Source organism: Microtus pennsylvanicus, chromosome 2, assembly GCF_037038515.1.
Source record: "Microtus pennsylvanicus isolate mMicPen1 chromosome 2, mMicPen1.hap1, whole genome shotgun sequence".
Taxonomy (NCBI): Eukaryota; Metazoa; Chordata; class Mammalia; order Rodentia; family Cricetidae; genus Microtus; species Microtus pennsylvanicus.
Genome location: NC_134580.1, coordinates 107,954,285 through 107,973,224, shown reverse-complemented (window position 1 = coordinate 107,973,224; position 18,940 = coordinate 107,954,285). Strand labels below are relative to the sequence as shown.

The 18,940-nt window shown below is 47.6% G+C and overlaps 1 protein-coding gene across 10 annotated transcripts in view; it reads right to left on the bottom strand.

The window, feature by feature from the left end:
- Positions 1-11,030: 11,030 nt before the first annotated feature.
- Positions 11,031-18,940, bottom strand: part of Sirpa (signal regulatory protein alpha) — a 38,134-nt gene continuing 30,224 nt past the window's right edge. For 5 of the 10 annotated variants that reach the window (XM_075962133.1, XM_075962141.1, XM_075962137.1 and 2 more), the window contains 2 exons: positions 15,389-15,440; positions 11,031-13,376 (listed from right to left, as the gene is read on the bottom strand). In XM_075962133.1, the coding sequence (XP_075818248.1) occupies positions 13,116-13,376; positions 15,389-15,440 (313 nt within the window). In that variant the 3' untranslated portion in view covers positions 11,031-13,115. The remainder of the gene's footprint in view (positions 13,377-15,388; positions 15,441-18,940) is intronic. The other 5 variants (XM_075962134.1, XM_075962140.1, XM_075962139.1 and 2 more) reach the window with 1 other exon arrangement.

The window sequence follows — 18,940 nt, the reverse complement described above, 5'->3', positions numbered from 1 at the left end:
TGGCCCAGCCCAGTGCTGAGGCCACAGTCCGCAGCCACCCCTGCCCCAAAGCTGCAGTCTCTGCCACTGCTTAGCTTTCTCTCCAGCTGCCAAGACAATAGGGCAATTTTATTATTATTGAGTTCTTTCTTTTATTTTTGAGATTTTAGCAAAATTATATCCACTTCTCTCTTCCCTCTAAACCCTCCCAGAGATCCCTCCCCACGCCCCTTCAAAATCACGCCTCTTTTCTCTGTTAACTGTTGTATGTATATTTATGTATATATGCACAGATACATTCCTAAATATGACCTGTGTAGTCTGTGCAGTGCTGCTTGTATGGATGTTCTCAGGGCTGACTATTTGGAACTAGATGTGCTCTTTCCTGACAAGACTATTTCTGTTATTGCTTAATAATACGCAGTTCTTAGCGTAAGGCTGAGGCCGCGGGGCTTCCCTCATCCACTTTGGCGTGTCTGTTCATGTCATTCTTGTTCAGCTCGTGTTTAGGCAGTCACATTGGTGAGATTTTTATGGTTGTAACTTCTGATATTGCTAGGAGACACAATCTCAGAGCAAACTGCCTGGTCCTCTGGCTCTTACCATCTTTCTGTAATGTTCCCTGAGCCTTAGATGCAGGAGTGTTTCGCAGATGTATCCATTGGGGTTGTGTTCCACAGCGTTACATTTTGATTGGTTGTGGATGTCTATTGTATCCTCCATCTGTGGCAAAGATAAGTTTCTTTGAAGAGGGCTGAGGACTATACTTATCTGTGGTTATAAGGCAAATGTTTAGATTGTCATTGTGGATTATGCTGGCTTAGAAAAGTAGGCTCTCTTCCAAGAGTCATGACTTCATTAATCCTAAGTAGTTGGCTAGGTTCCCAGTACCATGAATGGTTTCACTCTTGCTGAGCACATCTTAAGTCCATTGAGAGGATCGTTGGTTACCACCAAGATATTGATGCCACTATTGCACCGCCAGGGTTATTCTGCCGTGCTGGTCATTGTTGTGGTTCACAGCTGTCATGGCTGGGTAGGGCTGTTGGTTGCTTCTCTCCTTCGAAAGCTTGCCTGATATCTTCTTATACCATGAAAACTAGTCTTCAGGGAGGGAGCATCTGGCTCAGTTCCTGCTCAGAGGCCTCTAGATCCTGTTTCTGAAGTGCACAGTGGCTTCAGCAATAGGGGCTTACCTTCTGCCTCTGGAGGATGAAAGGTCAACAGCAATAGGCTGTATGTTTTGGAAATCCTCTGGAGAACCTGGATAAGGGCTTCTCTGTCTGCCACTGGGGATTTACTTAGAAAAATCTTTGATTCTTCGAGGGAGCATTGCCAGGCCATTGAACTATATATTTATATATAGAATCATGCATCTACAGTGTCTTGTTGAGATAAATAGCTAATAATATGATTTCTTATTATCTTTCCTGACATCCTTATTGTTAATTTACCCTCCTCCCTCACTAAAGGGTCTACCCTTTCCCCACTGTATCTTGTTATTCCCCTTTACCCTCCTCCTGCTTTCTGCTGTATTTACCCCCTTCCCCTCTCGCTAAAGAGCCCCCTTTCCCTGTCAATCTGAACAGATCCCTGTGCCCTGCTACTTCCCTCTATATTGTTTCCCAACCCCTTTACTCCGGGAATGGCTCCCTTTACTAAAGGAATGGCCTCTTTTTATTTACATGCTTTCTGCGGTTACTCTGAGATATGTACTTGAGGATTTGGAGCTAGGAGCCTCCAATGAGAGAGAACACGTGATGTTTGTCTGTCTGGGTCTGGGTTACCTCACTCAATATGACCTTTTCTAGCTCCATCCATTTATCTGCCAAGTTCTTTGTTTTAGTTTTCTTTACAGCTGAATAATACTCCATAGTAATTATGTACCACATTTCCTTATCAATCTGGAGGCTGTGGTGGCATTTTGTTTGCCTCCATTTCTTAGCTATTGTCAGCAGAGCAACAGTGGACATAGCTGAGCAAGTGTGGGTGCAATAGGGTGTGAAGTACTTTGGGCGTATGCCAAGGAGGGCATAGCTGTGTCAAATGGCAGGTTTATTTTTAGCTCTCTGAGAATTCTTCCCACTTCTCTCCACAGTTGCAGTCCCAGTTAGCAACCCCAGCAGCAGTGAACACACGCTCCCTTCACATACACCCCCCCCTCCCGCACGGCTTCCAGCGTTTTTTGCTGGTTGTTTTGTTGATCTTTGCCATTCTCACTGGGTTAAGATAAAATCTCAAACTTGTTTTGATTTGCATTGCCCTAATTGCTAGAAATGACGAACATTTTTTCTTTTTGGAGATATTCCTTAGCTATCTTTTTTTTTTTTTTTTGAGAACTCTTGTTCAGATCTCATACCCATTTTTTGAACGAGTCATATTTTTTTCTAACTCTTTGGGGTTTTCTGAGTTCTTTGTATGTTCTGGATATTAATCCTCTGTCAGAAGTACAGCTGGTGACGATTCTCTTCCATTCTGTGGGTTTCCTCTCTGCTCAGCTGATTGCTTCTTTAGCTTTGAGGAAGCTTTTTAGTTTTATGAAGTCTCCCTTATAAATTGTTGGCCTTAATCCTTGGGCAAACGGAGTCCTGTTCAGAAGTCCTTTTCCCACACCTTTATCCTGTATGGCTCCGTCTATGTTTTCTTCTAGCAGTTTCGGGGTTTCAGGTTTTAAGTTTCGGTCTTTGATCCATTTGGAGTTGGTTTTCATACAGGGTAATTTCACTCTCCTGTTTGTGGACATCCAGTTTTCCCAGCACCATTTGTTGATGGTGTTTGTTTTCACCAGCTTGTGTTTTTGGCATCCTGATCAAACATTAAGTGGCTGAAGTTACATGGACTTCTGTCTGGTTCTTTGAGGCTGCCCCATTGGTCTACACAGCCATCTTCACCACTACGGTATTGCTTTTCTTACTGCAGCTCCTTAATGCACCTTCAGGTCTGGAATGGTAACACCTCCAGCTCTGTTCTTGTCCTCAGGATAGTTTTAGTTATCTGTGGTGTTTTGTGGTTCCAAATAAACTTGAGGATAGTTCTGTGAGGGATGAGTTATGGATTTTGATTGGGATCTCACTGAATCCTTAACTAATTTTTGCTAAGTTGCCTGTTTTTATAATGTTATTCTTATCAATCCATGAGCATGGATATTTTTCCCTTTTCCCTCCCTCTTCCTTCCTTCCTTCCTTCCTTCCTTCCTTCCTTCCTTCCTTCCTTCCTTCTTCCTTTCTTTCCTTCTTTCCTCCTTCCTTCCTTCCTTCCTTCCTTCCTTTCTTTCTTTCTTTCTTTCTTTCTTTCTTTCTTTCTTTCTTTCTTTCTTTCTTTCTTTCTTTCTTTCTTTCTTCGAGACAGGGTTTCTCTGTGAAACAATCCTGGCTGTCCTGAAACTCACTCTGTAGACCAGGCTGGCCTTGAACTCACAGAGATCCATCCTTTTACTCTAAGGCAGTGGCTAACTTTAAAACAAAGACATGTTTCTTTTTGACAATAGATGTAGTAATAAGGGCGGCGGGGCTGCGTCCCCAGCACCCCAGCTGCCTGGCTAGCTTATGCCCGAAATAACAACACACAAACTGTATTCATTTAATCACTGCTTGGCCCATTTCTATCTAGCCTCTTCTAGGCTAATTCTCGCAACTGGACTAGCCCATTTCTTATCATCTGTGAGCACGGGTCTTACCGGGAAGATTCTAGCCTATGTCCATCCTGGGTCGGAGCTTCCTTGCGTGTGTCTGCCTGGGAGCAGGGCATGGTGTCTCTCTGAGGCATCTGCTCCCGAGAGGAGAGCTGTGGAGTCTGAGCTCACTTCCTCTTCCTCCCAGCGTTTTGTTCTGTTTACTCCTCCCACCTATCTTCTAACCAATGAAATGGGCCAAGGCAGTTCCTTTATTAGCCAATGACCTTCCTCCATCAAATAGATAGTTTTTCTTTCTTGATCCATTTAGTCAGTCTTGGCCTTTTGATTAGAGAATCCAGGCCAGTGGTATTTAAAGTTATTATTGAAATGCGAGTGTTAGTTATGATCATCGTATTGTTGACTTTTGATGTTGTTTGTGTTCTCAGTGACATCTTGTGTTTTAATAATTATGTCTTCATATTTTCTTCCATGGTCTCTCTGCTGGACTCACTCATCTTTTCAGCCCGAAGGAAATTTTCCTGTGTTTACTTTAGGTTTGGTTTGTTGACTATAATTTTTTAGGCTGTTCATGTTGAGAAATTTTTCTTTCTCCTTCAATTATGGCAGATAGCTTTTCTTAATATTTTACTCTATGTTAGCCATCATAATATTCTAGTACTTGGAAGTCATTGCTCTATACTCTTTGACTTTCAAAGTTTCCATTGAGAAACTGTTCTTATAGGTTTTCCTTTTCATGTGACTTGTGTGTTTCCTACTTAGTGTTTTAACTGTGATCTGCTGTGAAGATTTTCTTTTCTGGTCTGGTCTATTTGTGTTCTTTGGGCTTCTTGTATCTGTAGTGGTGGGTGTGCCTTCCCTGAGTTTGGGGAAGTGTCTGTCAATGATCTTGTTGATGATCTGGTCTATGCCATGGACTTCAGATCCTTCTCTTTCATCTATTCCTAGTATTTGGAAGTTGATGTTTTTCATGGTGTCTCTCATTTCCTGTGTGTTTCTTTCCTGTGATTTGAATTTTTCATATTCCTCACTTACTTTGTCTAGATCCTGGACTTATCTTTGAGTCCTGATTGTCTGTCTACCTCCTGTTTGATTCTCTTTCTTTTAACTTTCTTTTATTTATCCCATGTGTCTTTCACATCATGCATCTCGATCCCATTCATCTCCCGTCCCTTCATATCCACCCTCTGCTCTTGCAAACCTCCATGCCCTCTCCACAAAATAAAATAAAATTTAAGAGAAAGAAAAAAAATCTCATCATGGAAGTTGTTGTGAGTCACACAGTAACCCCTTTTAGCCACAGATCTTTACTTGCAAGTGTTCATTGCAAAGAGTCATTGGTCTGGCTCAAGGCCTCAGGTTTCTGCTGTACCATGAATAATGGGCCCTGACTGGGGCTCCTCTTGGATATCCTGTTGTTTCCCTGTGTTGTGGAGACTCTGCAGCTTTGCATTTGCAGGACATGCCCCTTCCCTTGCTCTAGCAGATCACAGATGGATGTTGGCGTGGGCCAACTCATAACCCTGGTTCTCAGCCTCGGTATTTGCGGGGTTGATCAGCCCATCAGCTCTCCCCCATCCTCACCACCAGGGTGAGCTTTCCAACATTATCCCGGCTATTCACCTTTTAATGAGATGAGCAAGGGGTGAAACTGGTTCTCCTGCTTTCACATCCTCAGGGTCAGCTCGCCCACACCTGCACCATCAGGACCAGATCTACTGTGTTGCCCAGGTGAGGTGCAGGGCCCACTCTCCCTAATGTCACAGCTGGTAAGGGGGAGGGTAAGCTTCCTCAGCTGCCACCAGGTGATGAGAGACAAGAGGTAAGAGGGGGCATCCTTCCCCATGCCACCATATACAGATGAGAGGCAGGGCCAGATCTCTCACCCACATCCCTGTCAACAGGGTAAGCTCTATTGTGCTGTTCAGATGAGGCATGGGGCCTGCTTCTCAGAGTGCTGCAACTGGAAAGATCTTCTATTATAATTATTATTGATAGAGTTTCTCTGTATAGCCTTGACTGTCCTGGAACTTGCTATGTAGACCAGGCTGGCCTCAGTCTCAGAGATCCCCCTGCCTCTGCCTCCTGAGTGCTGGGATTAAAGGCGTGCGCTCCCATCACCCAGCCCTGCTTGGTTCTTTCTACTTGTGCAGTTTTCCTTTGAGTTCTCCAGTTCAATCATTGGGTTTTTCAATTTTACCTTCATTTCAGCTTGTCCTTTTCAATGTCACTATCAAATTCTCAGTCATCATAATCATTTTCAACTGCCTTATGCTTATGGGTTTCTAATTTTTTCCACCATTCAGATATTTATATCCACTAAGTTCTTCCTCCTTAATTTTCTTTTTTATTTATTGAAAACTTTTTCATATAATATATTGTAATCATGGCTTTCCTCTACTCCAGATCAATGCTAGTACAATAATGGCACAAATATTGTAGGAGTAACCAGCCACTCTCTGACTAGATTTAAGTCCTACTCCATGAGATGGAACCTGTGCCTGATACTGCTTGGGTGCCCAAGACATTGAGACAGGATAGGCTGCAGGCCTACAGGAAAACCAAATACTGGTGTTATGCTAAAACCTAGCAATAAAAATCACTCCTTAGGTTATTCTGCCATACCCAAAGATCAGTACCTTTTCAGCCATTGTTGGAGAAGCTTCCTCTTGCAGTAGATGAGAACTAGCGTAGAGACCTACAACTGGCCAGTTGTCAGAATGAAAGGCTCTGGCACATACAGTTCTTTCTCCTTAATGTCATTAGGCTGGTTTGTTTGTTTGCTTGGTTAGATGGTTTGTGTGTATGTGTGTGTGTGTTTAAATTCCTCGAATTCTTTATGAAATTTACAACTCTCCTTTTAAATTCTGTGTCCTGGGTTCATCTAGAAAACTCTCATTGGCAGATGTTTCTATAGCACAAGTAGGTTTTGAAGAGAAGATACTGGCTGGCTCTTTTGTATTATTGGCATTTTTGAGGTAAGATATGGTAAGATCATTTCTTAGTCTGTACAGAACAGGTTGGAAATGAAGAGAGTAAGTTGAGTGGGTAGAGATGTGGGGCCTAGAGGCTGGAAATGGCTTGGGTGGAATGAAGTCAGGTGCATAGACAGGGAATGGGCAGTATGCACTTCCTGCTCTAAGCCTAGACTCTGGGGGTAGATATGACTGGTTGGGTATTGCATGGATGGGTCCTGTGGGCTGGGGAATAGGTAGGGCAGGTGTTGTCCAAAGCTTAGAGATCATCTGTAGAGCAGGCAGGGGTAGAAGTGGTTGTGGTAAAGGTATGAATTGGGAGGGGGGCGAGGAGACTCACCTGGCTAGACCCTGGAGAAAGAAGAGGGGTGTGTCTTACAACCATCAATAAGATATCTGTGGGTGTTACGTGGGTGTTACAGGTAGGGAGGGTCCTGGTGGGAGCCTAGCTTGACTGCAATGCAGGCAGGCATGGTTAGACTAGGTCAGGGCATTAGATGTGAGACCCAGGCCAGATCTGGCAGGTTTGGGAGGAGACATGGAAAGGGAAGTCAATGAAACTTCTTGGGCTAGACCATGGAGGTAGATGTGGAAATTTTTATTACTGAGTTTTAGGAGATCTTTATATATTCTATATATTAATCTCTTAGTCAATACATAACTGTTTTCTTGTAGTGAATAGGTAGACTTTTCATTCTGGTAATAGTATCCTTTGAAGAACATAAGTGTTTAATTTTTTGACATAGGATCTTCCCATCCAGTCCTGGTTGTCCTGTAACTCACTATGTAGACCATAATGGCCTCAAACGCAGAGATCTGCTTGCCTTTGCCTCCCAATGTTAGGATTAAGGCTTGTGCCACAATGCCTAGTAAGTTATTAATGTTGATGTAGCCCAACTTGTGGGTTTTTTTCTTTTTTAGTCTGGAGTTTTGGTATTATACCCAAAAACGTCACTGTTATATCCAGAGTCATTAAGCCTCCTCCTCCTCCTATGTCTTCTTAGATGAGTTTTATAGTGTCAGCTCTTATATCTAAGTTTCTGTTCATTTGGATTTTTGCATACGGTATTAGCAAAATAAAAGTCTTATTTTAATCATTCATTTCTCTAAACTCCATGATTTATTTTATGTATATGAATATCTTGTTTGAATGTGAATATGTGCACTACATTCATGGTTAGTGCCCATGGGAGTCAGAACAGGGCTTCAAATCTCCTGGAACTGAAGCTACTGATGGTTGGGAAATGAACCTGGATCCTTTGCATGAACAAGTGCCCTAAACTGTTAGGCTGTCTCCCAGTCTCAACAATGTGTCTTTTATTTAGTATCATGTTTAAAATACAAATTCAAATATTTATCTTGTATGCCCTTTAAAATGTTTCCTGAGTTTATTTGAATATGGCTGTATTCTTCCATCCTGTTTTCTATGTATAGCCCCAGCTCCCCAAGAAGAGGCACCAAGGGCTTAAACAAGTGTCACTGGCTCCTTTGCCAGCTGGGAAAATGTACCCAGGACTATGAAGCTCAGTGGGAAAGGTCCAGGGACTAGGGCTTCAATCTAATTCTTAACCTGGAAGCTAGGGGGTCTTAGTGTTCCTAAGATGCCAAGTAGGCTCCAAACTACATCCTTTCTCTTCCCCTTTTCCTTCCTTCCTCTCTTCCTACCTATCCATCTGCCCGTCCATCCATCCATCCATCCACTTACCCATCCATCCTTACATCCAGCAATCTATCCACTACTCACCCTTCATCCTTCCACCGTTTTATCCATTCTCTCATCCCTCAAACAATTATTGCTGGGTACCACCTGGGGGCTGGTTATGGGAATTATATTAAGGAACATATTCCAATACCCTCCTTCAATCAGACAGCCCCAGGTCACTATAGAAGAGGGAAGCTTGTCAACCAACAGAAGATCCATGTGTAATTACCAACTGTGACATGGGTTCCAAGGACTTGCTGGGCAGTTATGACATGTCTAACAAATGAACGAGGTCCACTTGCCAGATTGGAGGGCAAGTGGAAAGTAGGTGTTCTGGACTGAGCAAGCCGGCACAAAGATCCTGGGGTCCATTTTTAAAGCTGTCAGCAGGCTGATTGCTATTGCAGGGGTGATGGAGAGAGAAATGTGAAAGCCGGTGCAGCTCTGGTAGGAACCAGCACCCGCAGGGAAGGCTGGACCAGAACCCTCAGGGAAGGACCAGCACCCTCAGGGAAGGACCAGCACCCACAGGGAAGGACCAGCACCCTCAGGGAAGGACCACCACCCGCAGGGAAGGCTGGACCAGCACCCTCAGGGAAGGACCAGCACCCTCAGGGAAGGACCAGCACCCTCAGGGAAGGACCACCACCTGCAGGGAGGGCTGGACCAGCACCCTTAGGAAGGACCAGCACCCACAGGAAAGGACCAGCACCCGCAGGGAAGGGTGGACCAGCACCCTCAGGGAAGGACCAGTACCCTCAGGGAAGGCTGGACCAGCACCCGCAGGGAAGGCTGGGCTCTGCCTGGATCTGGCTGCCTTGGACAACACGACTCATCCTTACTCAACATTTAGATCTCAGCTTAGGGATTTCCTCTCTGGAAAGCTGGTTTGCCTCGTGCAGGCTTAGCAAATGAATCTCATGTATTTTCATCTAATAAGAAAAAGTATCCCAAACTTAGAAGTAAGGCAAAGGGAGGGGGTGTTTCTTCTCATCGCTGCAGTAGAGCACCGTTTAAACACACTACTGAAGGATTAGTTCATCCCAACAGGGAAGACACTTGAGCTTGTTTCTGCTGTCTAATTAGAGCTCAGATTGTATAAAGTTATGATATATGCCCATCTGTAGATTCTGTCTGGGTGAGGGACAAACAGCTTGTTTAGCAAGAAAGATAACTCTCGAAGTCTGGCAATCACCTTGGGGACTGTAAACCAGCTGTATCTCTAACTTGACATTTTTCCCCATATTCCCTTTATAAAAGCCTGTGGGCCCCATTTCCTCTTGGCGGCCGGGCTGCCCTCCCGCAGGGGAACCCTTGCTCCCTGGCTGATGTTCTCACTCTGTATGTGGGCCATGGGCAGTCACAGCTGTGCTGTGAGGGCTGCCCAGGGCTCTCACTTCCTCCTGCCCCATGAGCTCATCTGGGTGTGGCTCACTTTCGTCAACACTGCATTCTCAGAATTTTGCGAAAGGCCTGGTTCCCAGCAGGATCTTGAGAAGTACTGATTAACTCGATGAGTGATCTGGAGTTTGCTCCTTTGCCTCTCTGAGCCACATTTTCCTTTCTGTGAAATGGGCATCATGAGACGCATCTTCCGAGATTCCGTGAACTGAAGAATGCCAGAGACCGCAAGAGTCTCGGGCACACTGTGTGGCTTAGCTCTGTCTCCCCAAAGGCTTTTGTGTTGAAGGCTTCGTCTCTGACTGATAGATGGCACCAATGGCGGGTGATGGGCCACGAGAACTATGGCTTGATTGACGGGCTCTTCCACTGAGTCATAATTTGATATCATTACTGGGAGGAGGTGGGCACTAAGAGACGGGGTCTGGGTGGAGGAGGCATGCCCCTGGAGGCATGTCTTTGAAGGCTATGCCTTGTCCTCGGACCCTTCTTCCTGGCTGCCACGAGGTAAGGAACCTCTGCTGACATGTTCCTCCTCCGCTGCCCTAATGTTCTGTCTCGCCACAGGCCCATAGCAGTGGGGCCAGCTAAGCAGACAGAAATCTCTGGCACCTGGAGCATTGAGTTACTTTTCAGGTGTCTTGTCACAGTGATAAAGAGCGGACTGGCACACAAGGCGGGCCAACGCCTCCCTTATGCTAGGGGCTGGGCACTAAAGACAGCATATGAATTTCTGGGGCGGGGAGCTCATGGCCTGGTTGAGAGGAGACCAAGCTACAGGGGGAACTCCTCTATGGCCTCAGCATTAGTTCCTGGCCTGACTTCCTTTGGTGACGGACTGGGTTGTGTAAGTGTAAGTGTAAGCTCTTTCTTCCCTAAGTCCCTTTGGATCGTAGTGCATTATCACAGAAATAGAAAGCCTAAGACAGGGTCGTGCAGGCAGAGAAGGCCAGCCCAACACCCAGTGCAGACCTGCCATATAGCACAGGGGGTTCCTTCCTTCAATCTCCAAGGAACCCCGCGAGGGGCACAATCAAACCCCATTGTACAGCCAATGTCCCCGAGGTTGCGGGTGGGTGAGTAAATCCTCCACAAAACTGAAATAGTGGAGAAAGGATAAAACTCTGTGTCTGGGTTTCAGCACAACCAATAACGCCATGACTCCCTCCATGCAGAGGGGACAGAACCTTTACATCTGTGTGGCCTAGAGGAGACCGAGTTACACAGAATGTTCCGAAGCCTTGACAGTCCAACCTCATCCCCAGCTCTAGGGGACAGGCAACTGGCAGACTCCAAGGACAGACAAGGTCTCAAAAGACAAGGATTGCAACACCCAAGAGCATTGTTGTTACCCAGAAATCTTTATTACAAAAATATTTTGCAAGCCAAAAATTTTAAGTTGCAACTATGTACAAAATGGGGCCTGTTTCCTTCTCATCTGGTCTACAGATAAACCGGATCCCACTCCTCTCACAGGACGCTTCCCCCCTTCTTCCTTGTACCAGAGTTCCATATGTAAGTGTGGGGGCGCTCCAGGCTGCCTGGCTAAAGCTATAGCTATAGACTTTCCCTGCCTCATTCCCTTTCTCCCTCCAAAAAAAAAAACCTAAGACAAAATTAGGATGTCAGCCAGAGGCTATTCTTTGAACTGGGCTTTGTACCTGTGTGTGCATACTCACGTGTGCCATCTCTAGGCAGAGAAGTGGGTGGAGGCTTACAAATCAACCCTTTGGAAACAGAAGAGAGTCCAAGAAGATGGCAGGGCCACCATAGGTCCCAGATACCAAAGACAAGTTCTGGTTTGCTGGCCCGGTGCTGTCCACACAGCCTACTGGCTCAGCTAACTCCTGGATGCCATCATTGGAAGTATCAGGTCACCAAGCCCAGAGAGCTGGGTCCTTGCTGAGTTCCAGGTAACCCCCTCCCTTGCACCTATAGAAACAAGCAGGTTGCCTCAGCTTCGTACTTGAATAGCCTGAGCCAGGGATACCCAGGGATCAGGGACATTGACTAGCGCCTTAACTTGCTGAACTACATGTTAAGACCAGATAGCCAGGGTTGTCACATCTGCTTGGCCATGAGCCCAGCCAGGCCCCGGCATCCAGTCTGAAGGGTGTGGGTCAGACAGAGCCTCTGCCAAGATTCCCTAGCCAGTGACAGAGGGGTCTGCCCTGGCTTACAGCTGTGTCATCACAGGTACGACCAGGGTCTGTCCCAGTGGGATCCTGCTGAGGTTTGACGGCAATAATGGACTCCCCCTGCCTTGATTACGTCAGAGCGCTGGAACGCCGGCTGCTGACTGGGCGTCCCTTCCCTCTGCGTGCCTCTGAGGTGCTTGTGAGTGAAGGAGGCTGTCACTGACCTTCTCCCCTCAACGTGGAATGGCCAACATTAGGTCAGCATTGGGTCAGACAAGGCTGCACTTACCACAGCAGCCACGGAGGCAAAGGGTCAGCCAGCCCCGCGGCTGTGCAAGAACAGGGCCCAGTTCATCCCAGTGAGGCTGAGTGCCTCAAAGTAGCAGCTGAGAGATCCCTTTTGGTCCTCAGAGTTCTGGGAATCGGAAAAAAATCGGTTTCTGCTGTAAGAAAATCCTTCCAGAGCAAGAAACTGTTAGACCTCAGACTTCACAAGACCCAACCATTCAACACATGACAAAGAGTCGAGATGCTGCTGCTGTTGTTTTAAGAAAAAAAGAAAAAAGAAAAAAGAAAAAAAATAGACCTAACAACAACCAAACAGCACAAATCAAATTTCCTAACACCTTAGCTTCAAGACTGCACAGTTCACATTTCTCAATAATTTACAGGAGTCCACAGAGTGACGCAGCTGAGTTAGTACTAGCTGGAGGAAGCAAGCTGGGGCTGGAAAGGAGGTGGGGCCACACTGAGCATGCCCAGGGAGTCTCTGCTGGTCTAGGAGAGAAGGTTCCTTCTCCCCCAGGGCTAGTCAGCCTGGCGGGTGGGAGGCCAGCACTGTTGGCTGGAAACTTGCTGTCTCCTGGTGTAGTTCTTCCGCAGATGGGGCAGTTTGATCTAAAGGGGTTCTTGCCCCCACAAAGCCCAAGTTGGGCGGAGGTGGGGGGCTCTTCTCCACACAGGAGACCAGGCTCTGGATCATCAAGAAAGCAACCCGGAGTCGCCAAGACCAGGATCCAGACCCGTGTGTGGAAGGCCGAGGCACACTTCTTGGGTTCCAGGCAGCTTTCTTCAGTTCCCCCCTCTGGTTCTGCAACACCAGCCTCCAGAAGAAGGGACATGGCTGCCCTGGAAGTGTTGGAGAGCCAAGGAGGGAAGACAAAGGCCACCCTTACTCCTGGTCCTAGGACCTGTGCCATCTGGCCTTCTAGGGCTGTCCTCATCATGGCCACTCCACGTGGGACAAGAAAACTTGTGGCTATGGGCCCTAGAGCCGACCACAGTCCCATTCACTTCCTCTGGACCTGGACACTGGCATACTCTGAGAAAGACGGCTCAGGCTTGTGGCCTGGCTGTGCCCGGTTAAGGTGGACCATGTCCAGGTCGGCATAGGTGAGGGTATCCTCTGGCCTAGGCGCTGCTTTGCCTGTCTCAATGCTCGCATATTCTGTGTGGTTGTTGGGCTCGGGGACCCGGGGGGCAGGCTTCTTCTCTTTGGGCAGATTTAGGTCTGCGTATGTGATGTCATTGATGTCATTTGTGTCCTGGATCTAAAAGACATAGAGAGAAAGTCATTCTGGTGCCCTGGCCTGCTCACCCATCAACTGGCTAAAGTCTGCCTGCTACTTTGCCAACGGACTCAGTCTTAATTCAGGCCCATCTCCTGCCAGTGCGATTTTATTTCCAGTCTTTCTCCCCCCAGTCCACCTTCTTCCCCATGGAGCCTGAAGGGTCTTCTGAAACACCACAGTGGTTGTCTCATATCCCTGCTTCATGTCACCTCCTTCGTCTAGGTGGAACCACCTGGAGCTCTCTTCTCCCATTTTCCTTGGCCTGGAGTACCCACTTCTCCTTATTAGAGGCCCAGGGCACCACGGATAATTCTGCTCTAGCCTGCTCTCAACGCCTCCTCTGGCTGGGCCCAGAGCCCCTCTGAGCTCTTCAGTTCACATCTTCCTATCATCGTATCTACCACCGAAGACTATGTTTTGCAACCTTAGTAAATGTGACCTCCCAGGAGATCGGGAAACCGTCTTCATCTACATAGCCATTCCATGACTTTTTACTGGGTTTTACTGTTTTTTACTGGGTATCTGTTAAACTGCAAACAAGGGCAGCAACAGAAGCCCAAGCCGCAGTGATGGGATGGATGGACGGTAAGATTAACATGGAGGATGGGTGGCTAGATGGATGGAACTATACATCAGGGTCATTTCACTTGGGCTTGACTACAACTCTGCCAGGGAAGAATGTGACCTAGGGAGTAGATGAAAATTCAAGCCGGGCAGTGGTGGCACGCGCCTTTAATCCCAGCACTCGGGAGGCGGAGGCAGGTGGATCTTTGTGAGTTCAAGGCCAGCCTGGTCTACAAGAGCTTGTTCCAGGACAGGCTCCAAAGCTACAGAGAAACCCTGTCTCGAAAAACCAATAATAATAATAATATAAAATAAAATAATTTGGGCTAAGCCACTCAGCTAAAAAAAGAAAGCAAGCCCGTTTGATCCTAAAGAGGTGGTACCCTGAGTCCCGCAGGCATTCACTGCTCTCTGGGAAATCATGTTGACTGAACTGGTGTCCCTCCCTGGCAAGGTATGGTGGCTGACACTGGCAGCCCAAAGTCTGCTGGCTGCAAGGGAGAGAAAACTGGCCACCTTGCTCCAAGACCGGGCACTTAGCTGCATACTCAGTAAGTCTTGGGAGGTGACTTTCTACAGGCTTCAGTAACCGATTCTCACCGTCATCTTTTACCCAGAAGATTCCAGAAGGAAGCGTGAAGACAAAATAACAGTGGGAAAGGGTTCTCACTGCCACGATTAGAATTGTTCTACATTTGCTGGTAACCACTCAGCGCATGCCTAGGGCTGGTAGGGGCTGGGACAGCCAACCACGGCGTCCTGTCTCCGAACACCATCCCATCCAGCCTGGCTCTGTCAGCAGATTCCGTCTAAAGTGGTGTCAGCTGCCCTGGGAATGGCAGGAAAGCTGGCGCTTTCGTTCCGGGTCCAGGATAGGGCTTATCTCTTTACCAGGCTCAGAGGGTCCCAGTGTGACCAGAGCTGGCACGTTGGGACACAGACAGTGGGGCTCAGGGGTCTGGGATATACACTAACAATGCTGCCTATAAAATCTCCTAATCAGTGTGTGGGGGGGGGGGGAGAAGCCACCAGGTCAAGGAAGGTGCCCTTGGAGCCCAGGTAGTCAGTGACAGGGGGCTTCTCCTCCCCCATAGAGGCGAGAGAGGACGTGCTGGCAGGAAGAATCAGGCTACAAGGAGGTGGCAGTGAGGTTGCAGGGATGAGCAACACAAAGGAAGCTGCAGCCTGACTCCAGGGCATCATTCACTTGGGACACTTTGCTCTTTGGAAATTGTGCCCTGGCTAACAGAGAAGCAAGCCGTCCACAGACTGTGGCTGGAGCAGAGAGAAGGGTGCAGAGGACTCGTGGGTGACTCAGGAAGTGCACAGATCCTCCCTACCCTCGGAGTCTTAATTTAGAACTAGATCTGCAACTCCGGCTGAAGCAAGGAAATCACACCCCGAGTTTCCCAGGAAGGGCAGCTCACCAAAGACTGTACCTGGGTTATTTCCCTGGCATTCTTCTCGGGCTCGTGCAACCTAAAACGGAAAGAGACACAGATAAAAATATCTATCTCAAGAGCTTATGCAAATCAATCAGAATAACATTCGGGCCCTACTTCCTACATGGGTGGGGGAGGGACCATAACTGCTTATCAAATGTCTGGACCCAGGAGCCAGTCTCACTGAGGGAATTCTAAACAATGGCACGCTCTGTTGGGAGGATCTTTAAATATGATGCTGGAAAGGTGAACAGCGAGGGAGTGGGGGGAAGGAGAGGCACTTCCGCATACGGCCGCCGGGGATGGGGAGCAAGCCAGGGCTAGCCTCTGAGAAGTAGTGGGCAAATCAGGAGCACAGATAATGATCCCATCTTTTGACCTATGCTTGTGCCTTTCTGGGGGATTCAACATACAAAGGCATGTGCCCTGGACAAGATGTGGAAATAAATTCACAGCCTGGTACTTTGCCAATGGGCAGTGGTTTGGGGAGAATTAGCATAAAACAAACCATTTCGTGTTCAAAAGGTAGGTGAGAGAAGCGGTACTTTCGTAGGGCTGGGGAAAGGACCCACCGCCCCGCTCATGCTAATAAAGCGGCATATTTGAGTCATGTCTCCAGTCCTGAGAGTTTTTTTCCCCTTAAGTTACAAATGCTTTCACTAAAATGAGTGAAAAATCAAATCTCTATGAAGTACCCCCCCACACTAAAAATATGTGGGAAGCCGGAAAGAAAATGCTAATAGCAGTGGTCTTCCGAGCATCTTCCTTTGTTTTAGTTTCCCGTATCTCCCAAATGTTCTATATTATAAATATACTCATGCAGCGCTGTTAAAAGAAAAGGAAGAAGGAAGACCAAAATGTTTTGCTTCATCAACAACAACCGTGCATGTCCCTGATTCTGCAGTCAGAGCCCAGGCTTGGTTCCCTGGAGGGTCACGGCGAAGGTGAAGAGCAAGCTGGAGCCACTGGTTCTGCAGGGGTTACATAAATTTCCAAGCCAGGGACTTGGGGCACGTGAGCATGAATAATGTCAGAATGAGCAAGCAACGGGGCTTGGCAGCAGGGTTTTTGATAGCGCTGTCACGAGTGCTTGGATCCTAAAGTGTCCCAGGTGGCCAAATAGTCCTCTAGGCTCCAGGACACAACGGATAGGAGGTCATGCCACTCTCTCCCCAGTCAGAGCTCCCACCCTCTGCAGTGCCCATTGCTTGTCTGGTTCATAGCCAATCACCGCAGCGTCCCCCGACACCCCCACCCCCGCCGTGGTCTGCTGTGTCTGCTCACTTCACCACCCTTACTCGGTCCCATGTCTGCACACTGACTCTGCATGGGGGTTACTGCTGCTTTGCATTTTCTGCTTCAGCAATAGCCCTGGGTGACTCTGTTCTACCGCTGTGATGAAACACCATGACCAAAGCAACCTGGAGAGGAAATGGTTGGTCGTCGGTCTCTAAGGTGTATGCTTCCTCATCACTGTTCTCGCTGAAGGAAGTCAGGATAGGAATTCAAGCAGGGCAGGATCCTGCAGTGCCCGTGGAGGGGTGCTGCTTCCTGGCTTGCTCCTCATGGCTTGCTTATGCTGCTTTCTCATAGAATCCAGGACCACCAGGTATGGCACCACCACCAAAGGGCTGGACCCTCTCCCATCCATCACTGATTAAAGAAATGCCTTACAGGCTTGCCTTCCCTGATCTTAAGGAAGCATTTTCTTCATTGTGGTTCCTTCCTCTCAGGTGACTTTTAGTTTGTGTCAAGTTGACAAAAAAAATCTAGCCAGCATAGGTTCCTAACTACTTTTTCTCTTGGTTAACTTGTATCCTTTAAGACTTAGCTGTGTGTTTCCTCCCTGGAAGGCTTCACCAACAGTGCTGAGTTAGCCAGACTGCTTCTCTCTGACAACCTCACATCTTCCTGTACATCTTCATTTCTGTTTTCTGTTCCTCCTTGCTATGCTGCCTTACCACATAGGCACAGGCACCCAACCTTGAAGCTAGCACCTATCAAACGGCCCCAAGGCCTTTTGCACAGACAACTCTCTCTTCAGGTCTTTGAAATCCTATTTTAACACTTTTCTTTGGAGACAGGGTCTCACTGTGTAGCCTGAGCTGGCCTTGAACTCACAGAAATCCACTCGCCTCTGCTTCCCAAGTGCTGGGATTAAAAGCATATACCACTGTGCCTGGCTGAAATCCTATTTTAAACAGCCTTATCTGAACCTTCACAGAACTTCCGAACTCTGTTCTCAGGAGACCATCCCTGTCTTTCAGAGCAGAAGTCAACACTGTAAGCATCGGTCCGCTCTGTTTTAAAATATGGCAGCACCATTACTCATCCTGGGTTCAGGTTAGAGTGGGGCGCATCCTGGATTCTTCCCCTTTTCATTACAAGGTGAACTGGCCATCTCCAAAAGTGACGTCAAATTCGGCTACTTGGTCATCTTATGTTGCTGGTCCCAGGTCCCCAAGCTTCCCTGCCTCCATTTCTTGCTTTTATAAGGCATATTGGTTCATCCCTATAATCCCAGTACTCAGGAGGCTGAGACAGGGATTCAAGTTCAAGGCCGGACTGGGTTATATACTGAGACTCCAATCACGAAACAAAACAAAAAAGGTGACGGAGAGAGGAGGAGAAAGAAAACCAGGAAGAAGAAGGAGGAGGAGAAGAAGGAGGAGGAAGAAATTACTTTCCGTACTGAACCCTTACCATACAGTATAGTCCATTTGTATGGGTGAGGCTGTGCACAGCATATTCCTGACCCCTGCTGTGTGCTCTAGCTAGTCTAGCCTCATCCACACCCCTGCCTCAGGGCCTTGGCATTAGCTACTCCTTGTCTAGTGTACTTCGGCCCCAATGGCCCCACCCTAGAGAGTCTCTCACTAGCTGGCTTCTAAATGCAGCCTCCGTTGGGAAGTTCTCCCTGATCACCCCTTTGCTCTGAGCCTCCTTCCACCTTTCCTAGCTCTTGCTGCGTGTCAATTATTAAGCTTCTAGTTGGTAGGGTAAGCTGCTTGCCAAGGAGCAATGAAACCCTAGCACCTAGTCCTGGGCTAGCTTGGGGGATGATGAAACCCTAGCACCTAGTCCTGGGCTACTCAGGGTTCATACTCCTCCATGAATACTTGCTGAATGAATGGTTTTCTCACTGAATTTCCCCAAGTCTGGCTCCAAACTGAGCTCAATCCAAACAAATAAATGAACAATCGAGGTAGTTCTGGTATTCTGAGAATAAATGCAGCGAAAGTGTCACATTTCATCAGTGCCCATTCAAACAAACCCCAGGGTCCAATAAAAGAGCAGACAACACTCCGATGTGGGCGGGGATAAGAGTGTTCCGCCTGGGTGTCAGAAAGCTGGGCCTGTGGCCAGCCAGCGTCCTGCAGGGTCCTTTGAGTTCAAAGATGCAGGATTCCCGTCACCCTCCCTGAGGTGCTAGGCTGTCTCCTACACCAGCACCAGTGTCTTTCAGAAAGTATTTGATGCCATGCTGGGCCAGAGCCACTGCTGCCCGGGAAACCGCCATTAAGGCTTGCTACCCAC